A 23,487-nucleotide genomic window follows, 5' to 3' on the forward strand; every position below is an offset into this window, starting at 1 on the left:
AGTGCCTCATTTATTTCATCGCGGTAACTACCTCTAGCCAAGCGCTGAGAAAATTGTAATATTTCACATTAGATTTCTTTTAGCAAAAAGAATTCCACTTCCAATTTGCTCGTGCCCTACTTTATCTTAAACAACCAATCTATATTATTCCTTTTTTTTTTTTGGCGCCTGATATGTACTAACAAAACAAATACAGTACTCTTGGCTGCTTCATTGCCAACGTTAGCCTTCAAACCATGTTGTGGCAGCCGGCACCATCTGCTTTGATCAGAAATAAAAGGTGGCGAAAGCAACCATAACGTATACAAGTTCTCTAAACACATCATCAAAATAAAATATAACAATATATAACTGTACTAACTTTGTGCTCTGCTTGAAACAGACACATCGAGCTGTACTATCTAGACCACACAAGGGCAATGCGTTTGGACTCAGAATTTCGTACAACTCTAGTTAAGTTTTCGCTGTTTAACGGGACGTTATAACGCATAATTGTTATGAGCACTAACATCTTTTTGCGCTTTCCTGTATGAAACTGTAAAGACTGTAAAGTGTAACAGTACAAACCACAGCCAGGATGATTAAATTCAGCACCCGTAAGGCGACCCGCCCTTACAGTGACTTTTCTGGACTGAGATTTTATTAAGAAAACAAAACTCAATTAAGGAAATTCTATCGCTTGCTTTCAAACATTTCCTACTATAAAGCATTTACGTTAGTTATAATTCGTTTCTTGCGTGGAGACATTCCTGCATGATGTCCAGATGATTCTACCTTCTCGCTTACATCTGGCGCTTAACAAAGCGAAAACTTGTCTCTATTTAAACACGCTTTGAAATTTGGAGGTAGTACACATCTCACACGCTTTTTGATGGAGTGTGAGATCAGTATACTTTTGTAGAGTAAAGGTATAATCCTCTCTTGGAAGTTAGTGTTCCAGCCAGAAAGATGGCGTGCCGCTCTAACGTGAAACACCATTGGAAATCGGCAGAAAATTTCCTTCAGCATTTCTGTAAAAAAGCACTCTCTCAGTGACGCTAGCGTTCGACTTGCACACCTGCTAAAACCTACGAGACCTAAGCTTGCAATACTCTATAGCTGTCAGTTTTTAGCTTCTCGTCGTGGTGTTTCGGCCCAACCAAAATCCAAGGCACAGCACACGGATGGACTCGACCATCACAACGTTTGTCCTCATAGCTTGTACCTTCCTCCTGTTGTCTTGCATTTACGTTGTGCCACATCACCATGGGATGCCACCAACCAGCCATATTCATCACATTTATTAGCTACTCTTTGTTGGCTCCTGGTCCTACATGGAACAACCACGAAGGTAACAGAACCAGTACAAACAAACAATTTATAGTTGTCGCCCATTTTTTATTTTCCTGCCCTGTGTATTGCTTCAAGCATACTAACACTTTGCTCGTTCTGTCATACTTCCATGGTATTAACTTTTTGTCGCTATGGGTGTTACGACCATACGTGCAGAATAAGAAAAAAAAAGTTGGAGGACGGTTAAGCTTCGCCTTTAAAAATGGAACGCGATAGCATTCAAATACCCCTGACTGCTTCTCACGCTTCCCAGCCACTGCAGGTTATGTAACCGTAATGTTTACCGGGAAACGCTGTCGGCGAATGCTATACACGAATGGACGCGCTTTGTGGTACAAACGCGGTCTCTTGCGAGGGCACGAAATACGCGGAGGCGAGCGCCATCTGCAGGTCTCGCAACGAATGGGGCGCGCTGGTCTCAGAGTGGTAGAAACGCTGGAAAAGAAGGTTTGAGTTTCGGCGTAACAGCATTGTTTTCTCGTATATTCAAATTACAATCCGACGCTAGCATGTCTGTAGGCTGTATGAGTCGTACTTTACAATTTTCTTACGCATTCTGCTTTTCGAAATTTAGTTAGCTCAGTAACATCTCTGTGCTACAGGGAGAGCCTGCGTGGTTTGGCATGCGTGGTTCGGAGTGCTCTTTCACGCAAAGATGGTCGACGGTGGATGCGGGATGCGGGACGCGGAACGCTGAGGACGCCGCCGGATTTTCTGTAGCATGGGGTTTTTAACACTGTCGCGTTAAAGTAAACCGTACTACTACAAGTAGGAGTCCGGGCTGGAAAATACCTTGAGGGCACTCAGAGCTTCTTGGATGTTCAGTACGAATGACCGTGAATGATCCAGTGTTAGGAAGCCGTAGTCGAGGACGTTCTGGTCGCCCATTTCTTTAATTCTCTTCTTCCCCCTCTGCTCGATCAGGTGATCGCCGAAGGCTCGCACGTTGCTGCCATCAAAAAAGTGTGTCATTAAAGTTCCGTAAGCTGCGACATTTCCAGGACGCTCTAAGTGAATCTAGCTCACCATATAGCAAAAACCTGACACTAGCCTTATCATGGAATTAAATGAAAACACTTATAACTCTGTGGCATTTTCCAAATGCATTCTTTGACATCTGCGAACTTAAGCTTAATTTTAATCGGTTGTCATGGTATACTGTACAATTGTGCATCGCACGGAGGATGAAACATTTTTTTTCTTGATTTTAATTCAGACAGCTACACAAAGGAGAGCGTTTCGGTAACGTGACGACACTGAAAACAGAACGCGCCATCCATATCAGTCAGCCTGCTGCACTGTATGCAGCTAATTTCTTATCTGATTTCTTTTCATGTAAAGGACTTTATAACTCGTACTACATATGCCACGGACAACTAGGTATATTCCAGACGCAACACTAATCAGTAACACCTTGAGGGCGACTAGGCAGCTGCTGAGAGATTCAGAGCTAGAGAAAAGCTGTCCTTATTTTTCACAGTCCACCTGTGCGGATATGGAAGTCGCCTCGTAAGTGTTCAGGCGCTATGTGGAGAAACATGACGCTTTTTTGTGATATACATGAAGGGAAAAGATTATGTTCATCAATGTAGGAACGCAATCCTGGGCCTCTTACAAGAATGTGTAATGGTTTTCCCGCATGTTTAATGATTGCCCCTGCATATGCGCAGCTCAGACGATAGATTGGTTGTCAAATGAGCGTACACCGTTCTTTTCCAAGAAACAGTAAGAGCCTCTGACACAACTGGCAATGTCGCGCGAACATTTGCTATGGAGGCAGTTTACTATTTCACATACTTTCAGTTGCACCATTAGCCAGAGAAAGCGTTCTGGAGTGCCAGGTGCCTGACCTTACAGTGACGTTCTGAAACGAATTCCACAACACTGCTTACTTTCTTTCTTTCTTCTTGGGGGGGGGGGGGGGGCATGGTCGGTATCAAATGTCAGAGGATAGACAGATAAGCGTTCCTACCAATCTGTCGGTATGAAGAGCCAACCGCCGGCGTCAGTTGAGCCGACGAAGTATGCAGGAACATGCGTCGGATATAACGTAGGTGTTGGGGTTGAAGCTCCGATATAGCGAAAACTTGAACGAAACCTTGAAAATTCTTCGGCATACGGAAGGAATTGTGCGAGATATAGTTAAGGGCGTTTATAAAGTCTTGTGGTAGATCTTAAGCTTAGATGTACGTTGAATTCAGCTAGTCGGTTGTCTTAGTTGCAAGGTTTAGGGAAAGATTTTGGGCAGAGGCAAATCAGGCCCCTAAGACTTGTGAAGTGTTTGAGAACACCCGTTGACAGCGTCGCTGTCTTTGACTATCACTTGCTCCATTAGGCATACATATAAGAAGATCTTCAGTTAAATTTGCTAGCTTTTTTTTCTTTCTTTTTTTTGTTAAGAACGTGGAGTTTTAGGACATAGCCATTCCATTTGACTGCTCAGTTGCTTTGCAGATTTTCTCCGCACAGAAATGCCGTCATATTTGAGAGAGTTTCGCGTTATTTGGAAAGAATTTTCGGCCGCGGTGGCACACCACGCACGTGAGATGTCGGCCTGGACGTGTGGAATATATTTGGAATTTGTCAGCAGTTATTCCAGAAAAACTTGACCTTCATAATGCAACCGCGCCTGTTTCCAACTTATAGCCACTAGGGGGACCAGTAGTTTGTATCCCTAATTCACTTGAGTGGCCCTCCTTTCGTGAACAGCGCTATTCTTCAATTAAGTTTGCTCATCTGCTCAACAAAATTCCAAGAGGGAACTTGGTGGCCCAAAAGGTCACAGTCATAAACTGGTGCCCAGCACATCCAGCTAATGCACATTTCACTTATAATATGAAAAGGTATCACAAAGAGAGGGGTTAAGAGCGCAGTTTAACCCGAGGCAGCATTTCTCGCTTTCGTTTTAAGCAACCCGTACTTCGTTTTGTAATCGTCCTGATTAAAAGTTTGAGATGGTATGCAGTCGCATACCATCTCAAAGAAGTTCTGATTGCACTCGGTGGCGTGTATCAGCGTAGCAAACAGGCAAATCGAGCACGATCGAGCACCGAAACAACCCAATATCCTGCTTTTACGTGACCACCGTCGGTGTCGTGCCGTTACGACACATGCATTTCTTGGCAAACTAAAGGAAACTGCTTGGTATAAATGTTAACATAGTAAATTATTTAGGGCACTCTCCATGAGGGGGGGGGGGGGGTGACTCGCCAGCCCAATTCCTGGTGTTTCAACGCCCACGGCCTCACCTTTATGCGAAAAACTAAAAGTCGGAAAATTTCGCGTTGGTATTCCTTTATCAAATATAAGGACGAGCGTAGGACGGACGGACATCTATGTTTGTCATGCTGCCTTTGTCGCCCTGCGTCTTTAACTCCAGCTTGAAAAGCGCCGACGGGCGCTGTATTACCTGAAGTTCTAAAAGCTGTGTACACGAAACCCAGCTTTCACCCGTACGATATGTGTACTTCCGCGTCCGATACAATCGACAGCGGGTGTATCGGGACGCTCACTCTATATCCACAGAGCAGCCGTGATCCGTCTTTTTGGAGATGGCGGCGGTACTCAGGAACTTTACCAGCGGCGCGCCCGGCTCCTTCACCAGAGTGTCGCCTTGCGGGCGGTAGAGAGAGTCGTAGAACAGGAAGTCGCAGAGGCCGTCCTGTGGAACGCTGAGCCTATCCTGTCCCACCACGCTCACAGTGCAGATGAGCGACTCGCCACTCATGCGTTGCCCTGTGCGCACAAGCAGCCCGTGTAAAACACACTTTCCACATTGAAATAACACGACGTGTGTCACTTCCAGCGCACAATGAATCCGATGATCAACACTAAATGTTATATGCTTGCTTGAATACTTATAGCCCAACGTGCCATGGGAGCGCTTAAATATTGGCCCGTGGTGAGCATCCGCATTTGCCACTTCCTTTGTCTTATAGGTTTCCTATGTCTTCGTTCTGCAACCACTGCAACATTAGCACTTGATCTATTAAGCCACGATGACGTTTTCTAGCGTGCGGGAAGGACTAATGAAAGGAAAAAAGAAACTACAGCACGAGAAAGCACACCTCTCTGTTCAAGATAGTGACGTGTGACCTCCCCACTGTAGTTTTTGCTCTTCGCTACCACAGCAGTCTTCTTGATCAATTTTTTTTTAGAGCGCGGCATTTAGGCGCCCGTTCCTCCGTTGAGCGTCGGCGGCGTACCTCGTCACCGAGCCAACGAGCACAGCGAAAGATCGAGAGTGAAGGCGGAGCACAGCGGGCGATAAAAGACGGCGAGAGCGAAGAAGACGCGAGGAGGAAAACGGGGGGAGGAGGGTATGGCCAAAGTGCGCGAAGGAAAGCGTTGTGCCGCGCCAGACGGACTATGACGACGATGACTAAGAGATGGCGCCAGAGTAGGACGCGGCGTTAGGGTTTCTCGATGCGTTCGCTCGCCTCCGCTCCGTTCGCGGGAGAGCGCGCGCATCTAAAACCCCTCGATAATTTGAAAGTAGCGACACTCTCCTCCTCACGGCGCTTTCCTCCTCGATTGTCCTCGCCCGCCGGCTGCGCACGGCGGGCTCTTCCTCCTGGACTCCCGCAGACGGGCCGCAGCATTCTATGGAGGCGTGTTATTTTGGACCAGTTGCGCGCCCCAGTGGGGTTGAAAATTTTGAGAAATGCTTATAACAGCATCGATAATGCTGGAGGCAACGTTTATGAAGATGTTGGTTTTTTTCGTAAAGCCTGATGAACGGGGTATACCGATGTAAAGGGAGCTTTGAGGCGAGTTTTTTATTCCAGGCAATTTTTCTGCCACATGATCAGATACTTTACTTCGTGCGTCTGATCTAGTATTGCTTGTGACACATCCCTTTGTGTGTGGCCTTTTAGCGAAAGCCTTAGACCTGTTTCAAGGTCCCGTTGTGAGCTACAGAAAATATCACGTAACCGAAGGAAGGCGGGAAGCCAACCAAAGCATGTGCAGCCGCGTATAAGAGATGATTAATGATTAGCAAAGTAATGATTGTTTAGTGATTGGATTAAGGTGAATTCGGGTGTATTAAGGGGGATTAAGGTGGATTAAAGTCGATGAAGGTGCATTAAGGTGAATGAAGGTGAATTAAGGTGCATAAAGGAGGACAAGGTTGGATTAAGGTCGATGAAGGTAGATTAGGATGGATGCAGGTGCGTTGAGGTGCATTAAGGACGATTATAGTGGATTAGGGTGGATTAAAGTGCATGAAGAAGGATATGGGTGGATCAAGAAGGATTAGGGTGCATTAAGGAGGATTATGGTGGGCTAGGGTGAATAAAAGTGAATGAAGGAGTATTAGTGTGAATTAAGGAGTACAAAGGTAGATGAATGTGGATTAAGGTGAATTAAGGACGATTATAGTGGATTAGGCTGGATTAAAGTGAATGAGGAAGCATTAGTGTTGATTACGGAGGATTAAAGTGCATTAAGGAGGGTTAGAGTAGATTAAGGTCGATGAAAGTGGATTAGGGTGCATTAAGGGGAACTTTCGTGGATTATGGTGGATTAAAGTTAACGAAGGAGGATTAAGGTCGATGAATGTGGATTCGGTGGATTAATGTGCATTAGGAGGATTATAGTACACTAATCGGTCTTAATACTCAATGAACCCTAATTCACCTTAGTCCACCTTAATACACCTTAATGCTCCTTCATCCACCTTAATCCAGCTTAATACTCCCAATCCACCTTAATACATCCTAATCAACCTACATCGCCCCTAATGCACCTTAGCCTACCCTATACGGTCTTAATCCTCCTTCATCCCCCTTAATCCTTATTCACGCACCTTAACCCCACTTAATCCTGCCTAATAATCTCAATCTACCTTAATACACCCTAATTCACCTCTATCAAACCTAACCCAGCTCCATGGTCCCTAATCCACCTTAACCTACGCTAATCCATTCTAATCGGTCTTAATCCACCTTTATCAACCCCAATTCACCTTAATCCACATTAATAGACCGTAATCTACCTTTATCCACCTTAATCCTCCCTAATCCTCGTTCATTCACCCTGATCGGTCTTAATACCTTTTCATCAACACTTCACCATAATCCACCATAATCCGCCTTAATCCCCCCACCTTAATCTTTATTCATGCATCTCAATCCTTCTTAATGCACTCTAAGCCACCTTAATCTTCTTCAATACGCTCTAATCAACCTTAATCCTCTCTAATCCAGCTTATGTCAATCACTAAGGATTCATTAATTAACTTGGGCAATCACTCTCTTATACAGGGGTGGACATGCTTTGGGTCACCTCTGGCCTTCCTCGGGTCACGTGATACTTCCAGTTTACAACGCGACCTTGAAACAGAGATCTAAAGGCTTTCGCCTTAAAACTTGCCACAATTTCTTTTTCAGGGTGCAAAGCAGAATCTATAATGCTGCACTTCCGACTGAATAACAAGAATTAGCGACGTGCTAGGTGGTGGAGCCTCCCCAGAATATTAGGGATACTGAGGACAACCGCAACAAAAACGCTGGTGAGCAGGCCGGAAGAATGAAAAAAAAAATGCAGCATTACGGGATGCTTTGCTACGAGCTATGAGGAAGACGCCTCAGCTCGCAAACAACGCTGTTATTTTTCGGAACAACGTTCTTTCGGCCAATGTCATGCAGCCACTGCTTCCTGCGCAAGCCGTCACGCTTTCCTTGTGGTATCATAAAAACGGCATAACCATCTTCAGGCTTCTTGCTGCAGTTATATGCGCAACCGCCCGGCATAGTGCTACCACATAGAGCAGGAAACACAGCGTAGAACGTTCGCTACGCCGAGCTAAAGCGCCGAGCCAGCCGTGCTCAGGAGGAAAATGGCGCGAACGAAAAAGAAAAACACAAGCAAAACTCAAGATCCGCGCGTTTACAAGGGCAACGGCAGGGAGACCAATCGTCGTGCAGAAAAACGGGGACAAAACTGGTTGCCGCGGGGGGAACGCGCGACGGGCGAGGAGGAGGCGAGGAGGTCGCGCGGCGGCGCCACGGTTCAAAGAGTGTCGCTACTTTAAAATTATCAAGGGGTTTTACGCGCATCAAGGCACTCTGCACCTCGTCATTTCACCAAAGTGCTGCATTACGAGAGGGTTGTCGGTGGCGGCTGCTGTGAATCACGCCCACGCTTCAGCCACGCGGTGCCTCTCGCGATCTCCTGATTAGCGAGGCAGTCGCGCCACATTTCGCTCCGCTTGGAACGTGCCGTAGGAGACAGATTGCCCAATCGAGCCAATATACCGCGAAATGAAAACGCATAAAGCTGCGCCAAATTTCATGTTAGGGAGTGTCGTAATCGTCGGCGTACCTTTTTTTTTCACTTGAGTTGCCACGGGGCATAGCCTCACATTCAAATTAAATATAAGCATGTAGGCCCGTTCCATGCGGATACTACAAAAGAGACTAAAAGAAGGGGTCGTCCATGACCCCCGAGCCGTCACTTTCTGCTAACCGTCTGGACGTCCTGCAGGCCTTGACGCGCTTTGACCAAGTGTATTTCTTGGGCAGAGGTGTCCTCAGCATTGCATAGTCGCTCAGTGTAATACCTCTGTCACACGACATGTGTAATGCCATTCACAGTAAATTACATTCATACCGAGTGTCATTGCAGTCTTGCGTTCCCTGTCTACACAGGTATACAACAGGGCATCCGCAAATGGTGGCGATGTTTATCGGCACGCAGGCAGTCGGCAATCGACATGTAAAATTTATAATCGACATGAAAATTGGTGAGGTGGTCTTGCCACACTTTCAGCAGCGCGCGCGTCTCGTCATCGCTCCAGTTCGCTTTTCGCTTCTCATTCTCCACTGATGAAGTTGCAGAGCTGGCTTCTGTGGTTGGTAGATAGGCTTTAGCGCGGCACCACTTTGAAAACAATATGCAGAAATGAGAAAAAGAAAAGCTGACGAGCAGGGTTTCGGCACTGTTTCGTGCAAATGGATCGAATGCTCGAACAACCTGGGCACCACTAGAGCGGGTTTGGTTCTTAGTCCTGTTTTCTATTGAATGCAAATATTAGTGCTCACTACAGCTCATTTGGACACTACGTAGCGCAGTCTCACAAACCGTTAATTAGCCGAACATTTCTTTAAATGAAACCGCTAACGTTGTCAGAGAACAAAACTAAGAATTTTGCTCATAGACCAAGTCAAGACCAAAATACCGAAGAGGTTAAAGAGCCAGTGCGATGTTCTTCGTCAAAGAAAGGAGCAGAAGAACCGTTCGTCCTTTTTTTACGCCAAGATAAAACGCAGTTTTAATATTATCGACACGTCAAATAGAGATCTACAGTCCCCTATCAAAAATTCACAAGACGCATCGGGCGCGAACACGTTCACGACTACGCAATTAGCACGGACTCCTGAAGCAGTTCTGCCACTCTCAATTCATGTCGGTGGTGACAAATGGTGTCCCTTTGCCTCCTCAGAACTTTGGAGCTCTTAGAATCAAATACAAATCTCGCAAGAGCGCACCAGATCCAACGTGTTCGTGCACGCTGTGGCCTGGAAACATTTGACTAAGACTGCACCTGCTATCTACTCTTGCTCGCTACGTCATAAGTTACAGAGTATGGGCACGTGAGCTGCCCAAGTCCAGCTGTGGCAGTGCATTGGCTGTCCGCGTGGCTGAGCGCTTACGCGGTCATACGCACCGTATCTTGTAGGTAACCTGCGGCGGATGCTAAGGCTAAGGCCAAGCCGATATGGCTGGCGGCATTACGCGCACCATATATCGCGCGCCCAGTGTTGGAAGCCCCATAATCTTAATCTTCCGAGGCTCCATGAAGCGAGAGGCAGCTTGAAGTGTTTGCTCCCCTACACCGGCGCTCTTCATCGCGCCTGCGTTGTGACAGCAACTGTTCGTGGTCATCGAGTGAGATCTGTTCGTGTCTGCCTGAGCGCGCATGGCACCTTGCTTCTGAATTCATTTAGTAAGCGAATGTATACTAAAATATGTGCCGTCGATAAAACTACGAACATTACTTCGCATAGTCGCCTAAAACCTTGCCATTGTCGTCAATGCTTCGCCTCTGGAGGGAAAGTGCGACCTTTAATGCGTAAGCATTCTTTGGCGAGTACCCCAGCAAAATTTGTCCGTTACGTAAAATGTGTAATGCCTTGTATTTGCACAAAAATGCGTAATTTGCGAAGCTAAGACCTTTATACGCCATAATAGCGTAAATGTATAAGAGTGGTAGCGTTATCAGCGATAAGAAAGACTGGAGCCAAGAAATAAAATTCATCAGAGAGAACACCCACAGGGATACACAGCGCTCCCCAGAAAATGCACGGGGAAGCCTAAATTAGGGGAGGGCCAACTTGAAGTTTCTGGCTGCGCCAACTGAAATTTGGCGGTCCGCCAACAGAACTTTTGGGGCGGGTCAACTGAAACTCGGGGGTATCCTTACGCATATTTAGGCAACTCCAGTGAAGTTTCTAAATTCATTCTTTTATCTCGATTTGCTCAGTGGACACAGCCACTTCATTTTCCATGTTACACACAGACGGATTTTTGTCGAACCCTTAATAATAAAAAAAAATACATTTCAGTGGAATTCAATCTGCTGCCGATGATTTAGGAACCATATTCCAAGGCGAAGAATTCAACGAGCTACGAATTCAACGAGTGGTTTACTAGGTGTTACCATTAAACACGAATTGGTTGAAACATTTCCGACTCATAGCGCCACCAACTGCGTCAGCGCGTCCACCCCCTTATCCGTGGATAGCGTTAGGTGTTTATCGAACCGAAGAGTGCTTTACGAGGTACTACGGCAAAATACATGAGCAGCGACGCTATTTAGGCACCTGAAACGTTGAACCACTGTAAGAAAATGGGTGAGAAAACTTATCTGGTACATATTTCGCTAAGGTTGCCGCGTGGAGAGGGGCAGAGAAAAACACATGATACCTAAAATGAGCGATACACATTCAGCATACTCGACAGGGGGAGAGAGATGAAGTGAACGGTGGAAGAAGTTATGATTTAAATAAACAGCACTATCTTTAGAACTCAGGTCAAGGTACCTGGGAATTATTTAAGAAATTTCGCAGATTACTATCCATGTGTGGGCTTTGTTCTCACATGCCCAATAAACCATGCGCCTGTTTTATTGAATGTAACATGTTCTTAAAGGGCGTGGAGAGAAAAATGAGGAGCCACATGCTAAGCGCATCTTGCGTTCATTATGCTAAGCCATGTCCTTCTAATAGTTTTCTGCATCCTCATGTTTTGATAGCAAATTCAAGTAGAGGCCAATAATGAAGCAGTTACCCCTCTAGTGGTCTGGATTTCTGAAAGACCTCTCAAAAAGGTGAATGATTCTGACGGTCAACAACAGCAAAAGGTGCTGGAGTGTTTCTGAACTAAGGTTGTATGTAAGCAGCCCACCAACCAGCCAGCCTTGGCTGTTGCCGCGTCTATAATGACTATAATATATCACTCCATAAGAGCGTCTCAGTAAACAGGGCATCTCACTTTCACGTGGCTCACTCGAATCCCCGCTTGGTTTCATCGTTGGAGGCTTTGGCCATGTAGGTATTGGGATGGTAGGCTTTGGGATGGTAGGCTTTGGCGTAGTAAGTTTCGGCTTGCTAGGCTTCTGTGTTGTTGGAGACCGCCTGGTTGGTCTCGGCGTCCTTGGCGTCGGCGAGGTGGGCCTCGGCGTCCTTGGCGTCGGCGTGGTGGGCATTGGAGTGCTAGGCTTCGGCGTGGTGGGTTGCGGCTTGGTGGGTTGCGGCTTGGTGGGTTGCGGCTTGGTTGGTTGCGGCTTGAAGGGTTGTGGCTTGGGGGGTTGCGGCTTGGTTGGTAGCGGCTTGAAGGGTTGTGGCTTGGGGGGTTGCGGCTTGGTTGGTTGCGGCTTGGTTGGTTTCGGCGCAGTGGTGGGCTTGGGCATGGTAGGCTTTGGCGTGGCGGGCTTGGGCGTGGAAGCAGGCTTGAATGAGGTAGGTTTCGGTTTCATTGGTGTCGGCAGTATCAGTTCAGCACTGGTCGAAGCCGGCTGAGCCGCCGAAGCCATCGACCACGCTGCAGGAGGCGAGGTGCGAGGTGAAATAGGGTCCCTGGTGACTAACTCTGGCGGTTGTGGAGCGGGTTTAACCGCGTTACCAGTCGGGCCTGCGCTTGCCACTTTTTCCATGCTGGAGTTCTTGCCACCAGAGATAGACGAGTCGTCGTTTGCGTCATCTGCAAAGAAAACAATCGTTTATCTCGTATTCTTGAAAGACATTTACGAAAAAAGTAGCTATGTCTTTTAGGGAAGTTTTCTCATAAGCACTAGACTGTTTCCACGCTTGCTACACCGAAAAGAAATGGTGGAGCAAGAAACTCGCCGAGGTTGGCCTGACACCCCAACGCTTCTTTCTGAAAAACGCTAAGTTCTTCAGAAAAGACACAACCTTGGCCGATATAGCGCAAATATATTCCAAAGAGCTTCTGTTTGATTGTCTTCATTACCTCGCCGCGATTGGTGAAACCTTTTATTGGGGCCACGCCCACTAAATCTGCCAGTCACGAAGCATCACGAAAACCGCGAAAATTGCCCATCTCAAGATAATGTGTACACTCCGATGAGACATGATTAGGCCAAGCACAGAAAAAAAATATCACAGCTTCGCCATAAAGGCTAAGCAAGAAACATTATGATAATACACGAAGTCTAAGACTCGTAGCTGTAGTGGCAGTATGAAGTAAACGTAATCTAAGTAAAAACGAGCTGATGTGCTACAGGTCCTCTGTGTGAATTCTGTCATCGGACATTTTCATTTGCGTTTATTAATTAAAGCCAACGTCTTTCTCAGTGACTTTGCGACCACTTTTCCGTATCGAGTATTTCAAACCTCTTTTCTGGGGGGATACCGGAAGTAGTGCACAGCTGCGCCTATAAGATTACATCACTTTCAGATTTGAGCTCTGCTATTGTTTCGCACCTTTAATATTGACGTCTGTGCAGATTTAAGATAAAATGCATGCGCTGTCTGTGTTTTGTTTCGTGGCATCAATCGTCAATTACAGCGCATACACAGACGAGGGACAAAAAAGGACGACGAAGACAAGCGCTGACTTCCAACTGATTTTTAATATGAGAAACATACATATATATACTGGGACACCAAGACAAAAGCGCCCTCTACAAAGCGACAACCCGACATGAGTATGCATTCAAAATTCATCATCTAAGAACAACCAGAGCGCATGTGCGACCTCAGAAAAAGCAGTTCTTTCTCAGTTAATGCAATTAATGGCTGGCTAACTGAGTCACCATCGGCAATCGCTGCTGCTTCGATGATAAGTCTGGTGCATTCATTAGAATGCCTTGCTAAGATAGTGGTATCTTCGAAAAGCGGGATACAGCCGCAATGTGCGCAACGAACACCTAGAAACCCTTCGCGGCTTTTGCGAGCTTCATTGCTGTGTTCTTGTAACCTGACGTTAAGACATCTACCAGCCTGCCCTACATAAGACCAACCGCATTTCAAAGGTATCTTTACACAACCCCTTTCGAACTAACAGTATACTTTTTTCTATGTTTAACACTGCAAATCCTACGTTCCTTAGCAACAAGATTGGTTCTGACATAAAGCTTGGCAAGTTTTTTTGGAGCAGAGAATACAACGTCGATACCTGCTCTTTGTCCTATTTTTTAAATTTGTTGGAGATTCCATGAACGTACGGGATAACAGCTGTTTTGTTTCTTTGATCATTTACCTGATGCTCAAAGCTGTAAGGATCGGTGCTAAACTTAGTACGCAAGTTCTCCGAGACTGAAATAACAAGGTTGCTCGGGTACCCTGCCGCCCTCAACCGAGCTGTCTGCGAACGGAAACCAGAATCTGTCAAATGATAACAGGATTTAGTTAGTGCATTACGCAAACTGGCCTGAACTATACCTCTCATAACGAGTTTTGAATGGGCAGATGCATAGTGTAACAGAGGCTTGTTTGCTCGCGGCTCGTACATCCAGCATACATATTGCCGGGTAACAGATAACTTCAAATCTAAAAACCTGACTGACCCATTCACCTGAAGCTCATGTGGGAGCGCGAGCGGAGATAAGCATTCTTGAAACAGAGCTAACATTTGACAAACAGAGGTCGCCACACAGCTGTCCTCACAATTAAACAGAACCAAAAAATCATCGACATAACGAAATGCTTTTTCGATTTTTGTGTCGTCCATTCGGTACATGACGTTCCTGTCTAGGTACGCCAAAGATAAATCGCTCGACAAAGGAGCGACACATGACCCTATACACATCCCGCTTTTTTGAAGGAAAACATTTCCATTCCATTCAACGAAAGTAGAGGAAAGGTACAGTTGAAGCAATTTAATAAAATCTGGAACAGACACACCACATTTATTCTGGAAGGCAACGTCTCCAAAACTACTAATGGCTTCTTCAACAACAACCAGGAGCGCCTGATGCGGAATAGAATAAAACAAGTATTTTATATCTATGGACATAGCCTTAAATGGGACGTCAGAATGTTGAGAAAGGTAGTGTCATTTGTTTGTGGACTGCCATTCTAAAATTATGAGGAGTAATATTGTGACGAATCTAAGACCTGGTATGAGCAACTTTAGTGAAAGAATGGTGTGGCAATATAACCCGCACATACCGCATGTCATATAGCATGGCGTGGCACATAGAATACACACACCTACATATATACGGAACCTCGCGGCGACGGCGGTGACAACGACAAAAATTTGCCTGAAGTATCCATATAATTGCTACCGCAATAAAACGTTTCTTTCCTATTCTAAGCCTTTGTCACCATTAGCCTTCCGCCATTGGTCGAAATGTACTCGGGCCACGCCTACTTCACCTATCTGTCCCGCGACGTCACAACACCGCGGAAACTTCATCCAAGGGAAGTGTGCGAATCCATCACCGTCATCATCATCGCCCTATTTTATGTCCACTGCAAGACGAAGGCCTCTCCCTGCGATGTCCAATCAACCCTGTGCGGCGCCAACCGATTACAACTAGAGCCCGCGAATTTCCTAATTTCATCGTCCCACCCAGTCTTCTGCCGCCCTGGACTCCGCTTCCCTTCTCTTGTCAGCCATTCTGTAACCCTAATGGTTTACCGGTTATCTAACCTGCGCATTACATGACCTGTTTAGCTCAATTTCTTTCTCCTAATGTCAATTAGAATATCGTCTATACCCGTTTGCTGTCTGACCCAAATCGCTTTTTCTGTCTCTTAACGTTTTGTCTAGCAATCTCCGTTCCATCACTCTTTGCGCGGTCCTTAACTTGTTCTCACGCTTCTTTGTCAGTCTCCAAGTTTCTGCCCCATACGTCAGCACCATTAAAATGTACTGATTGTACACCGTTCTTTTCAATTATAATGGTAAGCTTCCAGTCAGCAGCTAATAATGTACGTCTCTCGTATCCGCTTCAACCCATTTTAATGCTTCTGTGAATTGCCTTCTCATGATCAGTGTTCCCTGTGAGTAGTTGACCTAAGTAAACGTACTCCTTCACAGACTCTCGAGGCTGACTGACAATCCTGCACTCTTGTTGTCTTACCTGGCTATTCATGATTACCTTTGTCTTCCGCATATTAATCTTCAACCCCACTCTTACACTCTCTCTGTTAAGGTCCTCAATTATTTCTTTTAAATCGTCTCTAGTGATGTTGAACAGGATAATGTCATCTGCAAACTGAAGTATTCTGAGATATTCACCGTTGATCCTTACTCCTAAACCTTCCCAGTATAATAGATTGAATAGTTCTTCCAAGCACGTAGTGAATAGCATTGTAGAGGTTGTGTTCTCCTTGTCTGACCCCATTTCCTTATAGCTATCTCCCTACCGTTGTTGTGTAGGGGTAAGATAGATGTGGAATCTCTGTAGATATTTTAGAAGATATTTATGTAAGTGGCCTGTATTCCTTGATAATGGAATGCCTTTATGACTGCTGGTATCTCTACTGAATCAAATGCTTTTTCGTAATCTATGAAAGCCATATAGAGAGGCTGATTGTACTCTGTGGATTTCTCGTTTACCTGATTGATGACATGGATGGGATTCGTTGTAGAGGATCCCTTCCTTAAATCTGCCGTTTCCCATGGTTGACTATAGTCTAGTGTTGCCCTTGTTCTATTGTAAATTATCTTGGTGAATATTTTATTTAATACTGGGAGTAAGCTAAGCAACATATAGTTATTCGATTCTTTAACGTCTCCCTTTTTATGGATTCTTATAATGTTTGCTTTCTTCCAGTCTACTGGGACCCTTGAAATCGATAGACTCTTCGTATAGAGAGCCGCCAGTTTTTCAAGCATTATGTCTCCTCCATCTTTGATTATATCGATTGTTATTCCATCTTCTCCTGCCGCCTTTTCCCGTTTCATGTCTTGCAAGGCCGTTCTAACGTCATCGCTAGTTATAGAAGGAGTCTCTGCAACCTGTTCATTACTGCTTCTAACGGAGGTATCGTGACTCGTCTGGGTACTGTACAGGTCAGTATAGAATTCTTCCGCTGCTTCTACTATGAATTGTTATGCCGAACACAAGCGAAGTCTTTTTTGGGAGGGCATAGCTGGAGACTGGGCCGTTTCGAAAGAAAGAGAGGATAGCTGTCCACCGATCACTATATATAACTGGCTGCTAGGAGCTGTGGGGTGAATTTATTTCCTTGCGTCTAATAAAAATTTCGCGTGGCAGCATAATGGTGTCGAGCCCATTCGGCACACATACGACATAACTCTGCCAAACCGTCTTCACTGCGCACCCGTTCTGACGGCATCCTTTAGCGACCCGTCGTGCGCTGCTTCAATCATCGACGAGCCATCGCAAGCTAAGCAAAGGGAAGCGGACCAGTCGGCGTAAATGGCACCAATCTTCTAACCTCGTTATCTACATTCACTGTGCTAGCTCCGTCGCTTCTGAACTCTTTGCTACGCTGCGCACTTTTCACCTCTTCTCGGTCCGTTAGATGAGGAAAACTTGTCATGGTGGGCAATGCTGTTCTCTTTGAAACCAAATAAAGGTCGCCTCCTACAAACGAATAGAGCGTTTTATTGGGCTGCTGAAACGACCTTATCGGTCGCCACCCGTGCTTGCATCGGCGATGGCGTGAACTAGACGTCAGGAGATTGGAATAAAACCAGAACAGAATACCTGTATGTTATAGGCCCTTTTCACGGCGATCCCGTGGGCGCCGCCATGTATGTTAACGTGGAGAGGCATCCATTGCTTTTTTTTCAGTTGCCTCCGATGCGTCCTTGTTTACAATGAATGTGCGTAAGGCCGGTGCGGATCAGCATACCGCTGCTTCGGCGGATATCGTATAGTCGGTGAATGGTTGGACAACAAGAAACTTTGACCACAGCTTCAGAGGACATGCAAGTGTTTTCGTAAGCCATTGCATTTTGTCCAAGGGGTATGAATAGCGTATGCATCGGTGCTTGATCTAAAAGCAGGGCTAGAAATGTATTCCGAGTCGTGCAAACCTTCCGCTTCGGAAGTAAATGAGAATGAGTGTCTTTTCATGTCCGTACTTTATTTCCCAATCACTCTGAAACAGCGGCTTGTCACGTTTTTGACTCAATAACATTCCTCGGTTCAGTCACTACCTAATCGTTTACTTTCTGCCCAATCGCTTGGGGGTGGGCTCAGTTGCGATAGACTGGTTCTTTCTCCACACAAGGACATTGAACGCACACATTCTCTTCTTCGTAATAGCTTGTAGCAAAACACATTATTGCTAGTCACACGCTTACTCTGAGGACCGCAAAGAAACGTTCAGCCACAAGCTATCGTGTGTTTTCAGTGTAGTCCATCACCTATGCTTCTACTCACTGATTGTGCCCATTCACTTCATCTTGACACGTGGGCGATAGAGTGGCCGTACATTTGAATGCTAGTTGCGGTGTATGTGTATAGATAATGTGGGATAAAATATGCCAGGAAGCGGTGCTTGTCCCATTGTCACCATGTAACGAACGCTGCTCGCCGGCGCTCTGGGTTTGAACTCCTTTCTTTTGAGGTTGGCGATACAATGCTAAATAATAAATTTTGGGGTTTTACGTGACAGAACCACTCTTTGGTTATGAGGCAGGCTGTATGGCAGATTCTGGAGTAATTTCCACCACCCGGGGTGCTTTAACGTGCACCCAATGCACGGTACACAATACAATGTTGACAGGGGAGTGACTTTTTTATTCCTTGAGCAAAGCTCTGCATCGTGAAGGGCCAGCGACTGGGACAGTCTCTGTGTAGCAGTGGTCTATGAATTTGGCCACACTGATTCACTCATTCCCTAATATGCTAGTCGCTATTCTTGCAGCTAGCCACTGCACACGTCTTTACCGTTGCACATTTTGGAGCGTGACAGGAGCACAATAAAAACGGCAATGATTTCGCACTCGCGCACTTTCGCCAAGGCAACATATGCGGCGCTCCACCGACGGTGCTTCTCGTTTGTCTAGAGCAATCTACTCCGTGAAAAAGGTCAATATCGCTTCTTGTCACATTTCACGTCACACAACATTGTGCGTTCAATACTGCAGATCCGTTTATGAAAGGCGTAATATAGGAACGAACCACCGTAGGTGCGCTGGGAGTCTACTTAGGCCGAACAGGCCCTGCTTCCGGCTTCATAATACAGAAAGAAAAAAAGAACGAAAAGGCGAGAGGACGATATGCATGTCCGGTTTGCTACCGAACGTGCGTCTTAAGGGTGTTAAGGGTTCTAAATGGTTAAGACTGAGTGTGCGCGCATGCGCAAATGCACAGTAGGGCTATAGACAGATGATGGTGAAGAGTATGAGTCATGAAAAAATATCACCTTTAGCTGAACGTACGGTTGTCTTCAGAAGCACGTTAGGGTAACAAGTGAGGCAGAAGAACCTGTTTTTGTGGCTCACTCCTGTGCTTCCATCAGCGACGTTTTCAAGCTTTTTATAAATGTACAGTATCTCTAGTTTGAGCTGTATTATAGAGAACTGGTCGTACATGAACCATGTCTGGTTATCGTAGAAGCACACGACCCGATGTATGCCGGCGTGCATTCGTTAAACCCTGGGCATCAAGGAGAAAACAAAGCTGCCATCTTTTGTTTGCACATCTCTCGTTTTTGTTTTGCAAAACAGTAGCAGCAGCATCAAGGTCGTCACTACTTGATGCCACTCTCACCTCCCGATTTATCCATAGCGTAGAGGACGGCGCCGAGTAACAGGACAACGCCGAAAATGCAGAGGAGGAACATCACGAGACGCGTCACATCCGACTCGTCGCTGCGAAGAGACGGACACACGTAAGATATTAGGGGAACAGAACAATTTGGCAACTTGCAGCGCTACTTGTTGTACCAGTCTCATCAAAAACGAAAAAGAAAAACCTGGCAGAAGCGTTCGGACAATGGTTATCAAATTCAAGCGATAGCTTCCCGGGAGGCCTGCTCAGATATGCTGCTAATGTTTGTGTGTTTTCGAATGTCAAGTGCATTCGCGCTATGTTCCTGCATAGACACATTAGCGTATACTGTCGGGCTCTTTATAGACAACTCCTGGAAAACTTTGTTATTCTGCGCATTTTATGAGGAAAAAAGCACGTGGAAAAGCACGATATGCAGTTGTACAGCCCTTTTCAGCGTATACAAAAGAATGCGGAAAGCCAATATTCACCAGAAATACAGAGTACCTGGAAGCTCGATAGAATTGGATAGAATTGGATAGAATTGGATATCGATAGAAAATTGTGGGTCCAAAGTCATCTGAAAAACATATTCCTTGAGAAAAAAAAACGATGTTTCCGCGTGGAAATAAAAGCACAAAAATTACCCCTAATTTAAAGAAAATAAAAGCCGAAAACATTGAACCCTAATCACATTATTATGTATCCACGGTTGGCCTAGTTTATGCGTCATGAGTTCATTTTGACCACGCAAACTCAGCGGCAGAATTCCAAGGAAACTTCGCCTAAAAAAAAAAAAGCTGGTGCCCTACAACCCTCATATTCTTTGATCCCGTTAAAAAGGCCTAGGCCACTCGCCGTGGTTGCTCAGTCGCTCTGGTGTCGGACTGCCGAGCACGAGGTCACGGGATCGAATCCCGGCCTCGCCGGCCACATTTAGATGAGGGTGCACGTTCAAGAACCACTGGTAGTCAAAATTTCCGGATTCCTCCGTTACGCCGTGCCTCAAAATCAGAAATTGGTTTTCTCACATAAAACACCATATTTAAAAAAACCCTCAAGACCCTTTAAAGCCCTAATATCTTATAATCTCCTGTGAACGCGTTGTGGGCCCCTATATAATGAATCCAATGTTTTGTTCGACATGGGGGATGCAGCGCTATACGCTATTCCCGAATAAGAATATCTACATGACGTCTGATAAAGTCCAAACGACGCCACGTGACTTTGCATTGCATTATTACACAGCAGGCCAAGTTTCGAGCAGTAGTAAATTTCATGTCGGTGACGCCCCGCCGACTCATCGATTGATGATAACGTCTCAAAGCGACGCGGGTTCAATGAGGGACGCGGCATTAGAGAACTCAGAATACTTTCTCAGCGCCTTTACTATGCACATAAACCGTCTCGCACGACAATGTTGGCATTGCGGCCCTTAAGGTAGCGGCTACCGGGGCAGGAAATTGAACCTATGATTTCGCGCTGATCAACAAAATGCCTAAGCTATACTGTTACACCATGGTACGCCATCGCCAATCACCATGGACGCCATCGTCCAGCAGTCAGCTGCTCTATTACGAATGAATGACGTATCCCTTATGACAGACCAATAAGAACTGCCAACCAATGTATTTTGTTGCAGAAGAAAAGAGCGCGTTATTCATCATTGTTATTGACAGCTTGAAAACCGCTAATTGTTGTGACGAGTTATCGAGAATGAAACAAATGCGTTCGTATAATATTACCCGTGTGAAGGAATCAGCAAATTTTTATAATAACGGACACCGAGGGGAAAGAGAAGCTGTATGGCAACTCAAGCAAATTACTCCTTCCGAATAATTGAGGTGTTCAGTGAGCGGGAAAGGTATAGCTTTGGATGGCAGAGAAAACCTCACGAAAATGTTCGGGTTCTTCCCGCTGGCATCGCCTATCCCAGACATCTCACAAGCATTCAGAGTGGAGACACGGAGAGGAAACTCGATAACCGACTAAAGTCAAAGATTACTCCGTTGGTCTCGAGGCACCGCTAGACGCTGTGCTGATTCACTGTCACGGAGAGAGGACAAAGACACGAAATTACACCACGGGTTTTCTGGTAAGCTCAAAGCACCGTGCTTTTTCAAACTTTTAACGTTACTTTTTTTTTAAGGTCCAGAGCTAGAGTAGATTTAGAACCGAGGATGCAGCTTGGTGGCTACTACCAAAAACTTCACCTCATGGCCACAATATTAAGCCAGAAGTTAAGCGGCGTACCCCTTCTCCCCCCTTGCCCATGCCACCACTCCCGACACGTACTTCTAAAGCATTGCCAAATTAATCTTGAGACTTCACAGCTATTCGGCGGGGAACACTTTGCTGCCTTTTTCACTCCTTCTGTATGGCAGTAGTTATCGGCATGTCCTGGGCTGTGAATGCCAGTTTTCTCATCGATTCGACACCTGAGCGATTAACTCGACATGCGTTCACTTGTTAGGATCTATTGCAACGGTCACGCGCATCGCTGTTGCTTCGTTAGTTGAACCTTCTTCGTTTAAACTGATCCGCAGGAACCAAGAAAGGGATTCCGTTCGTAGTAAGCTGGTCTGTATGCTTGTGGAACGAGTTGTGGCCAGAAAAAACACCAGTTGCGTCTAAATTTCCTTTCATTTCATTATTTCCTCGAGTGACAGCTCGCTGTCACGCTGCAGGTCCTCGGAGCCACATACCCTTGAAATGGGTTACATAAGGGGGAAATAAAATCACGCGAAAAAACTTCTACCTTCAAACCCTGCTATAACCGTTAAACCTATAAGCAATATGCATATCACCCGTTACTTCGTCTCGTTTTCTTCAAACTGTACAGCAGTTTTCGTGCAAAATTGGAAACTGGAAACAAGAGTTGCAAGGACTTGACAAATGAAGCGGACGACTAAGGCAGACCGAGGCAACAGCCAAACAGGAAGGAAAAGCGAAAATTCACAAATTTAACCGTTGTTTCTGAAAATATCTATGGACCAACATCTTTTTACTTAAAAAGGAAGAGAAAACGCCACCGTAAGTGGAGAATGATTGCGTGTGTTTTGAATGAGGTTTCTACAGTTATCGGCCGAGCCGCCTGACGTAGGCACTTCTCTGCTGGGCTAATGTGTTTTTTTTTTTCTAACCTTCCGGGGTGGGCGTAGTACTTCTAGAACCGCGGCGTCCTCTGCTCTAGGCGGTTGTACGGCAATGGCGGCCGCGCATCCTTACGCAACTTCCCAAATAACAATACCAGTCGGCTTTGGCACTTAACTTAGTTGACCAGTAAATGAGGGATCGAAAAGAACTGTGATTGTTAGGCACATATCTTTCTCTATAATTCTTCGAGAGCTAATTGAAGAAAGGATACTAGAAAGCTTTATTTTACACTTCCGCTTTTACTTGTTCTTGGCAGTGTTCTTGTTGCGCTTCCTTCATGCCCGAGTCCACTTGACGGGGTTCCTTATTTGTCAAGTAAAGGAGAGGTGTATCTGACAGGCGTACCTCTGAGACAGAGCTTAATTCATTTCTCGTTTGTGGGTTTCGCATCTTTACGTCGGATGGCGGGCATTATTCATAATTGTACTAGCAAATGTACCGCCCCCTCATTCGCACAGAGAGGTAACCTTGGGTCGATGACCCCCCCCCCCCCCCCCCCCCCATTAAGCAATATAATCCTGGATAGGTGCACGCTTGAAGTTGATGTATTACGTGACGCCGTTGGTCACAACAATGTTCCTGATCAGCCCCTACTGCCCTGAGTGGCGCTGGATAGCCCACACGTAATTTGACATTGTACACATTCTTAACTACCCGAGTAATTTCATGTAAGAACAGCTACCTGCGTAGCAAAACTGGTAGCGCGATGCACGCGTGAAGTGGAAGTTGTAATATATATATATATCCTAACATTTTGATTTGCGGAGTGTGGCGTATATTTTAGCAACTACGACAATTATTGCAATTACCACGTTTCCAACGATTGTGTT

General features: G+C 45.7%; 1 protein-coding gene across 2 annotated transcripts in view; it reads right to left on the reverse strand.

Annotated features, from left to right (window-relative positions):
- Positions 1-23,487, reverse strand: part of LOC126531979 (uncharacterized) — a 105,474-nt gene that overhangs the window by 26,204 nt on the left and 55,783 nt on the right. The window contains exons 3-6 of one of the 2 annotated variants that reach the window (XM_055070798.2): positions 19,502-19,602; positions 11,830-12,537; positions 4,845-5,067; positions 2,125-2,281 (exon numbers count right to left, since the gene is read on the reverse strand). In XM_055070798.2, the coding sequence (XP_054926773.1) occupies positions 2,125-2,281; positions 4,845-5,067; positions 11,830-12,537; positions 19,502-19,574 (1,161 nt within the window). In that variant the 5' untranslated portion in view covers positions 19,575-19,602. The remainder of the gene's footprint in view (positions 1-2,124; positions 2,282-4,844; positions 5,068-11,829; positions 12,538-19,501; positions 19,603-23,487) is intronic. The other variant, XM_055070799.2, reaches the window with a different exon arrangement.

Source organism: Dermacentor andersoni, chromosome 5, assembly GCF_023375885.2.
Source record: "Dermacentor andersoni chromosome 5, qqDerAnde1_hic_scaffold, whole genome shotgun sequence".
Classification (NCBI taxonomy): Eukaryota; Metazoa; Arthropoda; class Arachnida; order Ixodida; family Ixodidae; genus Dermacentor; species Dermacentor andersoni.